A 16905-nucleotide genomic window follows, 5' to 3' on the forward strand; every position below is an offset into this window, starting at 1 on the left:
TCCCTACCTCCACAGTATGCAAATTTATCTCATGTATATTCATTGTGGTATCCTGAAACCCTTAGACTTAGGAAAAGGAACGCTTATTATTGAGTATGTCATTGAATAACTGAGCTCCAACGGCCCAAGGCTGTTTCTCAAGTATATATACTTGAAACACACTCTACAGCTCACATCGGGCTTCTCTCTCAGGCTCCGTGTGATGAAGTGCAAAAACTTCAGTGGAAAACAACTCCTGACAATCAGAAGGAAAAAAAAATGCATTCATTACACGTGCCTGTGGAGAAGCCCGATGTGAGCTGTAACAGCGTGTTCAGTAGATACTCGAGAAGCAGCCTTGGCAGTTGAGGCGCAGTTGTTCAATTACATACTAAATAATAAGTGTCTCTGGTGCAATTTTCAAAAATTTAATTGTGGATATTTGCCATTCAATATTTATCCTGAAACCCTGGCCTGGCGCAGGTATTGTTCCAAGGATGAGGTTTGAGCACCCCTGCTCTAGCCCCAGGGCAAGTGGATGCTGGTACATAAAAAGAGATGCAGCCTGGCTTGAACAGGAAAAAACTAACCATTGCGTCTGACCCTGGATAGTGAGGTTTACCTTGAGTCTGGGAGTGGACTATACGAGGGATATGAGAAATTAGTCAAGTGGCAGGATTCTGAATGTAGGCGATGGGATGGAGACTGGTTCGGTGGGGGGTGTTGGAGTCATGTCCGTGAAGGGGCTGAGGGAGTTTTGGGAGTCATGGCCCGTGGAGGGCTGGGGGAGTTTGGGAGTCATGTCCATGAAGACTTGGGGAGTTTAGGAATCATGTCCGTGAAGGGCTGAGGGAGTTTGGGAGTCATATCCATGAAGATTGAGGGAGTTCAGGAGTCTTATCTGTGGATGGCTGGGGCAGTTTAGGAGGTCATGTCGCATAAGATTGGGGGAGTTTAGAAATCATGTCCATGAAGACTGGGGCAGCTTAGAAATCATGTCCGTGAAGGGCTGAGGGAGTTTGGGAGTCATATCCATGAAGATTGGGAGGAGTTCAGGAGTCATATCCGTGAATGGCTGGGGGAGTTTAGGAGTCATGTCCATGAAGACTGGGGGAGCTTAGGAGTCATGTCCATGAAGACTGGGGGAGCTTAGAAATCATGTCCGTGAAGACTGGGGGTGTTTGGGAGTCATATCCGTGAATGGCTGGGGGAGTTTAGGAGTCATGTCCATGAAGACTTGGGGAGCTTAGAAATCATGTCCGTGAAGGGCTGGGGGAGTTTGGGAGTCATGTCCATGAAGACTGGGGGAGTTCAGGAGTCATATCCGTGAATGGCTGGGGGAGTTTGGGAGTCATATCCATGAAGACTGGGGGAGTTTAGGAATCATGTCCGTGAAGGGCTGAGGGAGTTTGGGAGACATATCCGTGAATGGCTGGGGGTAGTTTAGGAGTCAGGTCCATGAAGATTGGGGGAGTTTAGAAATCATGTCCGTGAAGGGCTGGAGGAGTTTAGGAGTCATGTCCGTGAAAGTTTGGGAGTGACATAAGTCCTGTCCATGCGTTCACAAGACTTGCTGTCTTGGTGTTTCCTGGAATTTTTTGATTGACTTTCCTACTAGTAAATAAATAAAAACCATATACCTACTCCATATGGCATCACTTTATTAAAGGATGATTCTTCAATATAACAGTAGTTATTGGTACAGTTTTCTGTGTATGAAGGCAAAAATCAGAAAAGGAAGCCAAGACATACTTTGCAAAATCAGCTGTGTCTGTCTGAAGTAATAACATTTTTTGCACTGATGAAAGGTGCAACATGCCCAAGGTACGTGAACCACCAAATATCCCTCGTCAGGGGTCCTCTCTCTGTTAACAGTTCAGCTCAGATTCCTTATTTGTCACCGAAAAGCCCATGGCTCAAGTCTTGAAGTGGCGGTGAAAGGGAGGACTATGGCCAGCCCCTCCCTCCTCCAATACTGAGGAAAAAAGAAAGGAATAACTGAAAGGCTTCTTTGACAGCTCGTAACCCGCCCTCTCTCTTCCCTTCACAGCTGTGTGTTTGGGATGCTAATAGATCTGGAAGTGAGCTGAGGTGGTACCATCCCTCCAGAGGCACAATGATCCATAGCGACGGCACGGCAGAGTGGACAGGTCCTCTCCCTGTCGAACCACAGGCATAAGCACTCTTCACAGAACCGTGCTGTGGAGACAAGCAACAGTCTGGTTTATGCCACGAGCAGTTAGCGTAGCTGTGTGTTTAAACAAGGTTTGGACAAGTTCATAACAAGTCGTCCCCAATCCGTCCTGGAGGTCCCCAGCCAGTCAGGTTTCAGGAGATATCGACAATGAATGCTCATGAGAGCGATTTTGCTTGCACTGGCTCCAGGGAATGCAGATCTCGTTATGATTTTTTTTGGTGCATGCTTGTATACGATCTTTCCTGTCTTAAATGCAATACCTTTCTGCTCCTGAGTTCTTGACCGCTTTGACCTTTTATTAGCAAAAAGCGGTATGCATCAGATTCCAAATAGACATAAACATGTAAGGAAATCCACTGCTTGCTCCTGGGGTGAACTATTTATTTAGTAGGATTTATTTACCCGCCTTTTTGAAGGAATTCACTCAAGGCGTTGTATAGTAAGATAGATCAAACATGAGCAATAGACAGTTAAAGCAGTAAAAAGTTCAAAAACAATACAAACTATGGCATATATACTTACAATAGTCAACACAATACGTAATAGAACATTTTAAACTGATCGCGAAGGGTAAAGCAAAGATGTAGAATGGATGGGTCAGCTTCTGGGGATCCTGCCGGGTACTTGGGGAGTTGAATCCCCACTGGAATCTCCTCCATCCCCTTTACTAAAATAACCCGACGGGTAAAAATAGCAAATAACAGTAGCCCACGTTCATACTTCCACTCTCAGTTCTTATGGGGATTTCAATGCTATTAACTATATCTATTCATTTTTTAATGCTATGAGCTACTATAATAATTTGCACCTCCAACGTTCTGAAGCTGACTCCGTGGCAGACTGCAGTGAAGGGTTCGTAACTCTGTAACCAATCTCTCTCTGTCCGCGCCCTCGGCGTCAAAACGTGATGACGTCAAGGGCGGAAACAGTGAGAGGGAAGGGAATGCTGCAGAGCTGCCAGGCAAAGGGAACATGTCACATGCATGAGAGTGTCGTCCGTCCCTCCCTCCCAGTTCCAGGCCCCCTCCCTCCGATTTTTAGAAGTCATCTTCACTTACCAAGTCGGGATTACGGCGGCCGGCAGCAGCGGTAAAAGGTGTGCAGGCTCGGCCCTTCTCTCTCTCTCAGCTCTGGTCCCGCCCTTGCGGAAACAGGAAATAAGGGCGGGACCAGAGCTGAGAGATAGAGAAGGGCCAAGCCTGCACACCTTTTACCGCTGCTGCCGTAACCCCGACGAGGTAAGTCAAGATGACTTCTAAAATTCATAGGGAGGGGTGCTGGAACTGGGAGGAAGGGAGGGACGACGACCCTGGAACTGGGAGAGAGGGGGCACTCTGAACCTGGGAGGGCGGGAGGGAGGGGGGGACCCTGGAACTCGGAGGAGGGAGGGGATGACCCTGGAACTCGGAGAGAGGGGGGACCCCTGGCACACACTCTCATTCTCCCACACACATTCTGTCTCTCACACACACACAGTAGCACACCCAGTCTCACCGCACATTCACTCTCTCTCCTCTCCTATCAAACACACTCTCCAAACTTACACACTCCGAGGAAAACCTTGCTAGCGCCCGTTTCATTTGTGTCAGAACGGGCCTTTTTTACTAGTAATAAAAAATTACCACTGTGAGTGAACGGCCCAAATGACTGAAGTGCAATATTCATCCATTAGTGGTCGTCAGTGACTACCACCATGGGTGTAATACATTTTTAAGGGCGCTCCTCCTTACTATATATATATGGTACTTTCTCCTGGTTTGGATGTTACAATTAATTACCATACACCAAAGTACAATTCCCCCACTGATACTCTGGTAAAATTATTACATTAATTACCATGGCCAAGCAAAGGATAGGTAGGGCTGGGCCTGGTTTCTGCAGAACCCCCCCCCCCCCCCCCCCCCGCAGGACCTGCAATCTATCCCCACAGGAGTGCTGTGAACCTGGAGGGGATTCCCGCCAGAGTTCCACGGGTCAGTGGGAGTTCCTGCTATCCCAGGTCCCTGTGCACTCTCTACGTGGGATCTGGATTAGCCTTATGGAAACAGAACACCGGACTTGGGAGACCTTGCTATGGCCTAGTATATTATTTGTTAATTTTCATATGTTCAACATCAGTAGCAGAACATGGCATATTTCTCCTCTACTTTCCCTGAACAGACAGTACATAAAGCTGCTTCAACTAATAAACCATGATATTTGTTTGCAAAGGTTTTTGAACAGCCACACACAGACCACCAAAGGTTTATCTAGCAAACAGTTTTTCCTTTGCTTAAATTCCTTTTACTTTGAGAAAGCTTCTAATGACCAGAACAAAGGATACTATACTATCGGTACCGAAAAAGTACACTAGATTGCATCCATCCTAATGCAGACACAAGATAAATTCCTCGGGTGCATATATTTGTCCCCTGGTTGGAATTTTAAGTGACAGGCAGACGTTTGTTATGGATACTGTCCGCTCCTGGGGGCTTGTAGGGCCTGAGGCGGAGATTAGCAGAGGGAATGGCAGACATCCTAAACCCACTGCCTCCCTTGTTAAGAAATTCATTTCTGAGCAGCCACACCAGTGTTTTCTTCACAGGTGCAGTGCACACAGTTACAAACCAGAAAGAGCTGATCAGACCATGGCTCAGCAGTGGTTACACCGTATTACAATTTAGATATTTGAGAGATCTCTCCATTCTGTGGATAATTCTATAACAGGTGCCAACATTAGAAAGTGCATATATTATAAGGTCAGTCTATGCAGAAGCCCACTATCAATCTAATCTAGCTGTTTCGATTCCATTTTACCCAAGTAGGCTCTAGGCAAATCACCACGAAATAAAAGAAAAAAAGGACAGATCCCATGAAATTACAAACAATTTACTGTATAAAACAACCAGTAAAAAAAGGCCTGTTTCTGGAAGAAATGAAACGGGCGCTAGCAAGGGTTTCCTCGGAGTGTGTATGTTTGAGAGAATGTGTGTGAGAGTGACTGTGTGAGAGAGAGAGTGGTGAGTGTGTGAGAGAGAAGGAGTGTGGGTGCAAATGTGTCTATGAGAGACAGAGTGTGTGTGTGAGATTGAGAGTGTGTGCCAGGGGGCTACCCCCTTCCCTCCAAGTTCCAGAGTCCCCCCTACCTCCGAGTTTCACGGATCCAGCCCTCCCTCCCGCCGAGTTTCAGGGTCCCCCCCCCTCCGTCTGAGTTCCAGGCCCCCCCTCTGTCTCTCCCTCCCTCCCAGTTTCCAGGGTCCCCCCTCCCCTCCCAGTTCCAGGTTCGTCGTCCCTCCCTTCCTCCCTTTCAGTTCAGGGCCCCTCCCTACGAATTTTAAAAAGTCATCTTCACTTACCTCGTTGGGTTACGTCACCGCCAGCAGCGGTAAAAGGCGTGCAGGCTCTGCCCTTCTCTCTCTCTCAGCTGTGGTCCCACCCTCATGTCCTGTTTCCGCAAGGGCGGGACCACAGCTGAGAGAGAGAGAAGGGCAGAGCCTGCAACGCCTTTTACCGCTGCTAGCCGTCCACCGTACCCTGACTTGTAAGTGAAGATGACTTTTAAAAATCGAGGGAGGGGGCATGGAACTGGAAGGGAGGGGAGGGAGGAAGGGAGGGACGATGACACCCTCATGTGTGTGGCATCGCGTGTGACGACCAGGAAGTCGCTACCATCACAACAGGAGATGGATACAGCGTTACAGGCAGCACGAACCCTACAACCCGTTCACTGCCACGGAGTCAGCTTCAGAACATTGGATGTGCTGTTTCATCATATGTAGATTCCTCCTCACTCCATACTCAAGGGCCCGTCAAATATTGGGGAAACAAGTAAACCTGAACTGCCCTTCTAAATATGGATAACAGGCAATATGTTGTATACCTTTCGGTAAATTTGTTCCAAAGCTCTGGACCTCTTCCTACTAATATCTATGTCCTACTAACAGGCCTTTTGACACCCGAAACTGGAGGTATGTTCACCTCCTTCCTGATAGATGAAGTGTTTCTAGTTGCCGAGAAAGAGAGACCATATTTTGGAGACAGTCCGGAGCCATGCCATGTAAAATGTTTGAAAACAACAACATAGCTTAAACTGGATTCTCTGCTTGGACCAGCATCCAGTGCAATTTAAGCAAAAGTGGGTGGTAAATCAGTAGATTTGCACCCCCCCCCCCCCCCCCAAAAAATAAGTTTAGCCACTGCATTTTCCACATGCTGTAAATGTTCAATGTCTGAGTCAGGTAAACCCAACAAAGAACAATGTTGCAATAGTCTAACTGACTTACAATTACTGCTTGTAGCCAGTTAGACAAACACAGCAAAGGTGACACCAAAAATGAAAGCTAGATAATACGTAAAATCATGCGTTAATAGTATTCAACTTCCAAAGACTCGTCATGAATCGTGTTTCGGGCCTGTCTCAGGAGTCTTTAAATTGGATGGTTTCAAACACACTCCTTAGCTTTCACTTCAAGCACCAGGTAACATGCACCTTAAATCATCATACTATCTCATAGGGCAAAGGTAACGTCTTGCTCACTCGGAGTATTTAAGAGTGTTTTGAGAACATCCAATTTAAAGACTCCTGAGGCAGGCCATCATGACCAAAACACGATTGTGCCGATCGTTGGATGTTGAATAATTTTCCGCATGATTTACACTGATTTTAAAACCGGCGCCCTTGGTATGGAACCTGAAGTGACTGACTGGGTCAAAAACTGTTAAGTGAAAGGAGGCAGAGGGTAGTGGAAAGGGTTGTTATCATGGTGTATCGCAGGGTTCGGGTCCCCGGGCCGGCTCTTTTAACATCTTCATGATGTGATATTACGTGAAGGACTGTCTGGTAGGTTTGTCTCTTTGCGGATGATACCAAACTCTGTAATAGGGTGGACACCCCGGAGGGTGAGGATGGTATGAAGAAGGATCTAGCAAAGTCTGAGAATGGTTCCGATGATTGGCAACTATGATTTAATGCTAAGAAATGCAGGATCCATGCACTTGGTTACAAGAATCCAGGAGAACGATACAATATAGGGGGTGAAGTGCTTCTGTAGAGGAAAGAAGAAAGCATGGGACAGGCATGTTGGGGTCCCTTAGGAAAAGAAGAGTTAGTGGTTACTGAGGATGGGCAGATTGGATGGGCCATTTGGCCCTTATCTGCCATCATGTTTCTATGTTTCTACATGATCTAGCTTCATTTTTGGTGTCAACTTCGCTGTGTTTGTCCAACTTGCATACTGTGAGGGGCTTTGCTCTGTTTTTCGCTGTTGTAGCACAGTTCTCAAATGGGAAATATCCAAAAAAGGCTTTATTCTATGAAGTAGCTTAAGTTTAAAAATGCTTTCCAAACTATTTTATTTGTATGTCTCTCCATACTCAGAGTAGAATCTAAAGTTACGCCTATAATGCTATTTTGAAAAGAGATCTCAGCGGACGCCAACCTTATTGTTGAACATGGCATCACTGTATACTTTCCTCTTACCCATAAGATGTTCGTTTACTAGGATAAGCATTCCAGTGGGAGATTCTATCAATATGAGATAAAATATAAACTGTACTCGTATAAACATATAAACAACTTCGAGCCTTGCAGCTGAGAATGGTCTGACAGAAATAGGATGTGTGGGAGTTGGAGGATACTGGAGTGACTTCAATGTGCTGGATATTTTCAAGTAAATAGCTAAAGTTTAGATAGCTTTTCCATTAAGTGATAATCTGAAGATCTATTTTGAGAAAGGAGTAATGTGGGATTTTTGAGAGTTTTGCTGCTCAAAGATGCAATTTTTCAGACTTTCTTCTGACGGGGTCCTTACTCTTATTTTAGCAGGGCTGGAGGTTGTCATTATGAGTCTATTCAATTATATTTTATAAAGGCAAAACAGGTACTAATGTGCTTTTATAAACTAGCCTCCCAGAACCAGTGACAATAGAATGCACATCCCTTGCTCTGAATACAGGGAAATGTGTCCGACAGTCTTATAAAATAAGCAGGTCGCGTTAAAGTACCTGCCTCCTTGCATACATTTACATGTGTGACCCTAGGGTAATTTCTAAAAAAGCCTTTTTACATGGAAAGACCCAACTGACAAATTACCTCCTCAGTGTCTACAGGAGGAAGATCAGTACAGCACAAAACCGCAGTTGGAAATTTTATGCTAAGTCACCTGGAAGGCAATTCCAGCAGGGGGAAGAGAAGGAAGAGGCCCATCCATCATTATTTTGGCTACTTCAGTAGAAATGGGAGTTCCAGTGGTTCTCCTCTCTTACTGTAGATGATGGAGGATCCCCATGATAAATTGGACATACTGTCTGATTTGTGTAGCTGAATGCATCACTCTGATTACAGGACCAGCCCCTTAGCTCTTTCCCAGTGCCTCGCTAGCTGATGAACTCATTCTGCATCCTGGGCATTACCAGTGCAGGGCTAGCCTAATTGGTGCTTTCTTCTAACGATCCTCTTTTGTGACGACCATTAGGCCGCCTGAGGCGGGGGAGCCGCTTCGTGGCATTTTACCTTTCACGGTGATGTCAAACCCGGCAGCGGCAGAGATTCCCATATGCTGCCCTGCCGCCACCCGCCTCTTTCCTTTACTGCGGCCGACTAAGATAACTTCCTGTTTCACTCAGGCAGGCCGCAGTAAAGGGAAGAGGCAGGTGCCAGCAGCGGCGGGCCAGCGTATGGGAATCTCTGCCGCTGCCGGGTTTGGGAATGTCAATGATGAGGTAAAACACCCCGGGGGTTGTGGGGGGGGCTGCGGCATGCAAGCTCCACCTGAGGCGGCATCTTGCCTTGGGCCAGCCCTGGTGACAACATTAAAGATGATGGGATGGGGCCTCTGCTTTTCATGACCCTGAACACCAACAGAATGCTTTCGAAGAGAGAAGAATATGGACTTTTGGAAACTCTTAGGTATCATCAGCTGTTATCTCAGATCTCAAGTAATTATGTTCACTTAGGCTTCCGTAGCTGGTGTCATGAACATTGCAACTCTCTGGGTTGTGTCATGTTCAGCTAAGGGAAAGCAACAGGGAGGTGTGAAGTCTGCAAGGTTGGCTTTACATACTGGGTCCTCAAACCTGATTGTCTGTGGTTTAAGGTGGGTGGTTTCATTGGAGCACTTTTGATTCTGGAAGGTGGGAAGACTCAGTGATACAGTTTAAACACTGGAAGGTGGGAAAGTTTTGATGGGAAAGTTCTCTGGATACAAATTCAAATTTTGGCAGGAAAATAGAGACACGACAAAGTTCAGGAGTCACAAATTTAAATTTTGCCGGGAGAATTCAGTCTCTAGAGGGAGGGAAATTCTGTAGGTGACATTGTTAAAACTCTGTGAGGTGGGGGGGGGGGGATACATTTATTTATTTTATATTTATTTATTAGATTTTGCTCACAGCTTTTTCAGTAGTAGCTCAAGGTGAGTTACATTCAGGTACTCTGGATATTTACTCTGTCCCAGGAGGGCTCACATCTAAGTTTGTCCCTGAGGCAATGGAGAGTTAAGTGACTTGCCCAAGATCACAAGGAGCAACAGTGGGATTTGAACAGCCGACCACCTCTGGATTGCAAGACCGGTGCTCTAACCAGCAGTCCTGTGTGTGCTAAACTTCCTATGATTGAGTGTGTTGTCACGCTTCCAGAGTTTAAATTGTATCAATGAATCTTCCCACCTTCCAGAATCAAAACTTCTGCAATGAAACTGCCCACTTCCAACAATAGCCAATCAAGCTTGAGGACCCACTGTATAAAACCTTTCTTCCCAAGGGACACTTTTCGCAACCTGGTACAAGCAATGATGCTAAGTCATCTAGATTACTGTAATGAACTTTATGCTGGCTGTAAAAAGCAAATCATCAAGAAACTTCAAACAGCCCAAAACACTGCAGCCAGACTAATATTTGGAAAAACAAAATACGACTGTGCCAATCCCCTAAGAGAAAAGCTACACTGGCTTCCACATAAAGAACGTATCGCGTTCAAGGTCTGCACTCTGGTTCATAAAATCATTCATGGAGATGGTGCTGGGCAGACTTATACGGTCTGTGCCAGAGCCGGTGGTGGGAGACGGGACTGGTGGTTGGGAGGCGGGGAATAGTGCTGGGCAGACTTATACGGTCTGTGCCAGAGCCGGTGGCGGGAGGCGGGGCTGGTGGTTGGGAGGCGGGGATAGTGCAGGCCAGACTTATACGGTCTGTGCCAGAGCCGGTGGTGGGAGGCAGGGATAGTGCTGGCCAGACTTATACGGTCTGTGCCAGAGCCGGTGGCAGCTGGTGGTTGGGAGGCGGGGATAGTGCTGGGCAGACTTATATGGTCTGTGCCAGAGCCGGTGGTGGGAGACAGGGATAGTGCTGGCCAGACTTACACGGTCTGTGCCAGAGCCGGTGGCGGGAGGCGGGGCTGGTGGTTGGGAGGCAGGGATAGTGCTGGCCAGACTTATACGGTCTGTGCCAGAGCCGGTGGCGGCTGGTGGTTGGGAGGCGGGGCAGGTGGTTGGGAGGCGGGGATAGTGCTGGGCAGACTTATACGGTCTGTGCCAGAGCCGGTGGTGGGAGGCAGGGATACTGCTGGCCAGACTTATACGGTCTGTGCCAGAGCCAGTGGTGGGAGACGGAACTGGTGGTTGAGAGGCAGGGATAGTGCTGGGCAGACTTATACGGTCTGTGTCAGAGCTGGTGGTTGGGAGGCGGGGCAGGTGGTTGGGAGGCGGGGATAGTGCTGGGCAGACTTATACGGACTGTGCCCTGAAAAGGACAGGTACAAATCAAGGTAAGGTATACACAAAAAGCAGCACATATGAGTTGTGTTGTTGGGCAGACTGGATGGACCGTGCAGGTCTTTTTCTGCCGTCATCTACTATGTTACTATGCCCCGGCCTACATGCTAGACCTTATTGACTTGCCACCCAGAAATGCTAAAAAATCAGCAGGCACATTCCTAAATCTTCACTTCCCCAGCTATAAAGGTCTAAAATACAGACTAACACATGCGTCCAGCTTTTGCTACATGAGCACACGGCTGTGGAACGCATTGCCACTGGACCTGAAAACAATATATGACCTATTCAACTGAAGACATATTTCTTCAACAAGGCATACCACAATGATCCATAATTAAAAACTGTATCACGTCACCACTCACCAGATGTTCTGCATGTTTTCTCTCTATACCTGATTGTTTAATTCCATTATATCATCCTTGTTCTTTATGTAATACCAACTGTATCTTTTACTCTGGAACGGCAAATGCCATGATGGAGCATTGTAAGCCACATTGAGCCTGCAAATAGGTGGGAAAATGTGGGATACGAATGCAACAAATAAATAAATAAAGACAGCCTTTCGGCCTTCACACTGCCCTGAGGAGAGCCACAGCACGATGGCTGAAATGTCGCTCTCACTTACCTGGATGCAGCACAACCCAGTAAATGTCTCCTGTCGTCCCCCTTCTCCCCCACTGCTAACTCCCGGCTCCGTTCCTTCTATCTCGCTGCTCCCTATGCCTGGAATAGACTCCCTGAGCCAGTACGTCAGGCTCAGTCTCTGGCTGTCTTCAAGTCTAGGCTTAAAGCCCACCTCCTAACCATGACTCTCTTACTCAACACCCTCACTTATCACCCCTACCACGGCAATTTCCCCACCCCTAGCTGTCTGTTCGTCTGTCCAATTTAGATTGTAAGCTCTGTTGAGCAGGGACTGTCTTTTTCATGTTAATTTGTACAGCACTGCGTAAGTCTAGTAGCGCTATAGAAATGTTTAATAGTAGTAGTAGTAACCCAGGAAGTTGTAATGATTAAGTAATTATGTTGCAAACGCATTTTTGTATTTAAAAAAAGGCATGCATGTGCTTCTTCTTGACTACTATTCTCTTAAGTCAAAATTAAAATTTGTGGTAACTGGTAAACTTGCTGCTCTTTATCCCCAGTGACAAGTGTGCGGTTGCGAATTCATTGCAGCACTTTCCTTCTGTCTTCATGTCCTCCCCCTTTGAGATCCATCTTCCAACATAGCTCTTACCTGGCACATCAGGGACAGAGGCTCCTTGAACGCTGCCTGGCATATGGCACAGATGTCACCTGCTTCAGCGCACTGCTGGCTGGTAGCACGGACGCCATAACTCTATCCGGAAGCAGAGGGAAAGATGAAAAAAAAAAAAACATTACAAGCGAATCGAGAATGAGAAACTGCAACAAGTTACAGAGACATTTCCATTCTTATGGTAAAAAACAATGTCTGCATTTCCGCTCCAATTTCATTACGTCCAGAGTTTGATTTTGACAAAAATGCAGTAAGGCTCTTCAAATAATCCAGAAAGCTGCAGCAAGGTTGATAACAGAGCTGACTTAAGTTTGAGCGTATCACTCCATTTTTGAAAAGACCTGCACTGGCTATCAGTGATCTGTACAATTAGATTCAACGCTTTGATTCTTATTCATCAGACAATATATAGAATATCTCCTTTTTATTTCAGCCAGCTGTTGCAATTGTCTTAGTTCGTCAGTTAAGATCAGGTAGTACAAGGCAATTATCGATGATACATTACGTGGAGTTTACGCTTTCCAAAAATACTAGGACTAGGGGGCATGCGATGAAGCTACAATGTAGTAAATTTAAAACAAGTCGGAGAAACTTTTTCTTCACTCAACGTGTAATTCAACTCTGGAATTCGTTGCCAGAAAATGTGGTAAAGGCGGTTAAGCTTAGCAGAGTTTAAAAAAGGTTTGGACGGCTTCCTAAACGAAAAGTCCATAGACCAGTATTAAAATGGACTTGGGGAAAACCCACTGCTTATTTCTGGTATACTAAAATATACTTGCAGGAGAAAATCATTCAAAGTATTCGCAATTGGCAACCAGGTGGAGTCTCATATCTTTTGCACGAATATTCACATCACTCCCTTAAGGGACTGTGTCAAGACACGATTCAGCTAAATGGTGTGGGTTCCCCCAGAAGAAGCATAGCGAAACAGGCACTGTCGGGGCCTCTACACACCCAGTCTGAATAAGGGAGTTTAACTGCTCCGCAAGCTAAGTGTCTTTTGTACATTTTTATATATATTCACATAAGTTTGCATTTTTGGTACGTTATGTTTAAGGCATTATAACATTAGGGTGGAGGTGGTTTCAGTCGATGATTAAAACCTATGCACGGTAATAGAGTCACCAAGGGAGTGATGTGAATATTCGTGCAAAAGATATGAGACTCCACCTGGTTGCCAACTGCGAATACTTTGAATGATTTTCTCCTGCAAGTATATTTTAGTAGCCTAGATTTCATTAGGAGTTAGTCAAGCCATTAAGTTTTTTTTTTTTTTCTGGTATAAGCAGCATAAAATGTTTTGTACTTTTTTGGGATCTTGCCAGGTATTTGTGACCTGGATTGGCCACTGTTGGAAACAGGATGCTGGGCTCGATGGACCTTTGGTCTTTCCCAGTGTGGCAATACTCATGTACTTATGAGACCAGAAAGGCTGCCTTTTCTGTTGCTGGCCTGTTAATGTGGAATAAGTTATCTGTAAACTTATGATTGTGTAGTGATTCTTTCTCAGTTTAGAAAACATCTGAAGACATAGCTCTTTTTTGCAAGCCCTATTGATAGGGGCAGAGATATTAATTTAAGAGGATGTGAGTTATGTAACTATTAGTTTAATATTTTGTATGTTTTTATTGTAATCTGTCTAGAATTTGGGTGGACTGTAACCCCAAGATTCCATATATCACGGACACATTTCAGCACGCGCAAGATTTGTGTTGAAAGATGGGCGTCCTTGTCTTTCGAAAATAAGTCTGACTGTCACCCACTTCCATTCTCCTTCTTCCATTCTCCTTACAATGTTCAGAAAACCAGAGGGAAGATACAGAATGCAGAACCAGTGTGACAGTAACAAAGCACGTTTCATCTCCTGTCAGTCTCCATCCTCTGCTTGCTCGATTCCTGCGTATTCGGGTTGGCTGAGGATTCATGTCCAACTCACCTGAGAACTGCAGAGGATCTTCAGAGCTTTCCTCACACCCCCAATGCGACTACAAATATCGAAGGCCTGCATGAGAAAACAGAATTAATGCGTTCCCATCATCGAAAAGTCACACAAGGGAATCCCAAGGACCATTCATGTAACAGAATTGTCGCTAGTTCTTGAAGTGACAGAGGCTTTGGTGATGTTACACAATACAAGCAATCAGAGGAACCCTTCTGAAAATATTTCTAACATTTATTTAAAAGATTTACATCCAAAATTCTATGCAGAGTATATCATTTTTCAAGTAGGTTTTTTAATGGCTTCTCAGTCTTGGAGACTTTCAGTGCAATAATCAGCCATAAGCTGTCCTTCAGAGAGTCACTTTCTGATGTTTTGTTTTTTTAACAGCCCTTTACCCTTTATAAATGAATTCCATATAACCTGCACACTACAAACGTTGAAGAAAAGTATTCCATATGTGTCTCCTGAACCTCAGTCTGAGAATTGTGACCTAAACATGATATAAACATGGTGTTAACAACCACTTGCTTTGTAAAAGAGGCAATTCAGATGGGGAAGCTGATTTCCGGTCAATTCTTTCTCTTCTCTGTCTTTTTTCAGTTATGGGCCCCAAAAAACATAGCAATAACATATAGTAACATAGTAGATGACGGCAGAAAAAGACCTGCACGGTCCATCCAGTCTGCCCAACAAGACAATTCATGTGTGCTACTTTTTGTGTATACCCTACTTTGATTTGTACCTGTGCTCTTCAGGGCACAGACCGTATAAGTCTGCCCAGCACTATCCCCGCCTCCCAACCACCGGCTCTGGCACAGACCGTATAAGTCTGCCCAGCACTATCCCTGCCTCCCACCACCGGCTCTGGCACAGACCGTATAAGTCTGCCCAGCATTATCCCCGCCTCCCACCACCGGCTCTGGCACAGACCGTATAAGTCTGCCCAGCACTATTCCCGCCTCCCAACTACCAGCCCCGCCTTCCACCACTGGCTCTGGCACAGACCGTATAAGTCTGCCCAGCACTATCCCCGCCTCCGGCACAGACCGTATAAGTCTGCCCAGCACTATCCCCGCCTCCCAACCTCCAGCCCCGCCTCCCACTACCGGCTCTGCTATCCAATCTCGGTTAAGCTCCTGAGGATCCATTCCTTCTGAACAGGATTCCTTTATGTTTATCCCACGCATGTTTGAATTCCGTTACCGTTTTCATCTCCACCACCTCCCATGGAAGGGCATTCCAATGAAAACAAAAAAGTGAGGACAAGTTGTGAAGGAAATCCAAAAAATGATAGCTTTATTGGTGATCAAATAACGACCCGGCAGTGTTTCGGCATCAAAGCCTGCATCAGGGGTCAAATAAATCTTCTTGGGTTGTCGCTTGATAATATTATTGACGTCATTTCTGTGTATTGCCACACAGGCGCTCCATAGTTGGCTTCACAATTCTTGCGTTTTAAGGAAGTTCCTATGCTATATTTTCTTTGTTTTTTTTTATCAAGCGACAACCCAAGAAGATTTATTTGACCCCTGATGCAGGCTTTGATGCCGAAACATGGCCGTGTCGGCTCGTTATTTGATCACCAATAAAGTTATCATTTTTTGGATTTCCTTCACAACTTGTCCTCACTTTTTTGTTTTCATTGCTGTTGTTTTTCGTGAGGACTTTCCTCCCCGCTTTTTGTTTCTTGTTTGATCTTCCCCAAAAAACACAGCCAATATGGAAGGTTAGTCGTAATGTGCAACAGAGGAGCAAAACCTCCAAAATTAAAAGCCAATTTTATTTGAAAAAGACCCAACACAGCCATGTTTCGCCGGCACGCTGCATCAGGCACAAAAATCAATGATACGTAAAATATTAGTTTAACAAACACATACAAAGATCATAAATAATAAATAAAAAACTTACATAATACTGTATTTAACACTATTAATTCTTATTCATATATTAATTTTTATTCACTCCTTTCTGTACCCTTCTCCACCACCGCTAACTCCAGACTCCGCCCCTTCTGCCTCGCATCACCTTATGCCTGGAACAGACTTCCTGAACCCATACGCCATGCGCCCTCCCTGCCCATTTTCAAGTCCTTACTCAAGGCCCATCTCTTCTCCCTTGCTTTTGGTGCCTAACCACCTTCCCATTCCTGATACCTACACTGACTACATAGTTTGTTACCTTTAGATTGTAAGCTCTCTTGAGCAGGGACTGTCCTTCCCCATGTTTAAACTTGTACAGCGCTGCGTAACCCTGGCAGCGCTATAGAAATGCTAAGTAGTAGTAGTAGTAGTAGTAGTATAGGAGGAAATTCTAAAAAAAATCAGCAGCTCATAAATCATATGTAGAATATGGCTTTTAGTTGTGGACTATATTGTAGAAAATGATCCCCTTAAAGGACAAAGGTCATGAAATGAAGTCGGAGGGAGGAAACACTAGGAAAACCATGATAAAAATTCCTTATTTTTTTATGGTTTATGGCAGTGGTTCCCACTGGACCTGTGGTAGGGAAAAGGAAAAGGAAAGAGATGCTGGACCCCAAGGGGGTGATGGAAATTCGCTTCTCACTACGCTATTTTTTTCAGCGTTAAGGTAGCTTTGTTTTGCGCACTGTTCTCTGAGCATTGCAAGGGAATAGGAAATGACCTCAATAATATCCGTTTGACTGCATTAGCATGCTACGGGGTCCTTTTCCTAAGCCGCGTAAGCAACGCACGTCAATTCTGAGTTACCGACCGCTACTGCATATGGCCTGTGGTGGTAATTCATTTTTGGATTTGCG

The 16905-nt window shown here is 45.5% G+C and overlaps 1 protein-coding gene across 1 annotated transcript in view; it reads right to left on the bottom strand.

Moving 5' to 3' along the window:
- Positions 1–1960: 1960 nt before the first annotated feature.
- The window catches only part of RNFT2 (ring finger protein, transmembrane 2), a 94419-nt gene continuing 79474 nt past the window's right edge, over positions 1961–16905 (bottom strand). Inside the window, 5 exon segments of the mRNA XM_030219810.1 lie at positions 1961–2098; positions 2101–2178; positions 8039–8045; positions 12164–12265; positions 14121–14186. Coding sequence (XP_030075670.1) covers positions 2046–2098; positions 2101–2178; positions 8039–8045; positions 12164–12265; positions 14121–14186 — 306 coding nt within the window. The 3' untranslated portion in view covers positions 1961–2045.

This window comes from Microcaecilia unicolor, chromosome 11 (assembly GCF_901765095.1).
Source record: "Microcaecilia unicolor chromosome 11, aMicUni1.1, whole genome shotgun sequence".
NCBI lineage: Eukaryota > Metazoa > Chordata > Amphibia > Gymnophiona > Siphonopidae > Microcaecilia > Microcaecilia unicolor.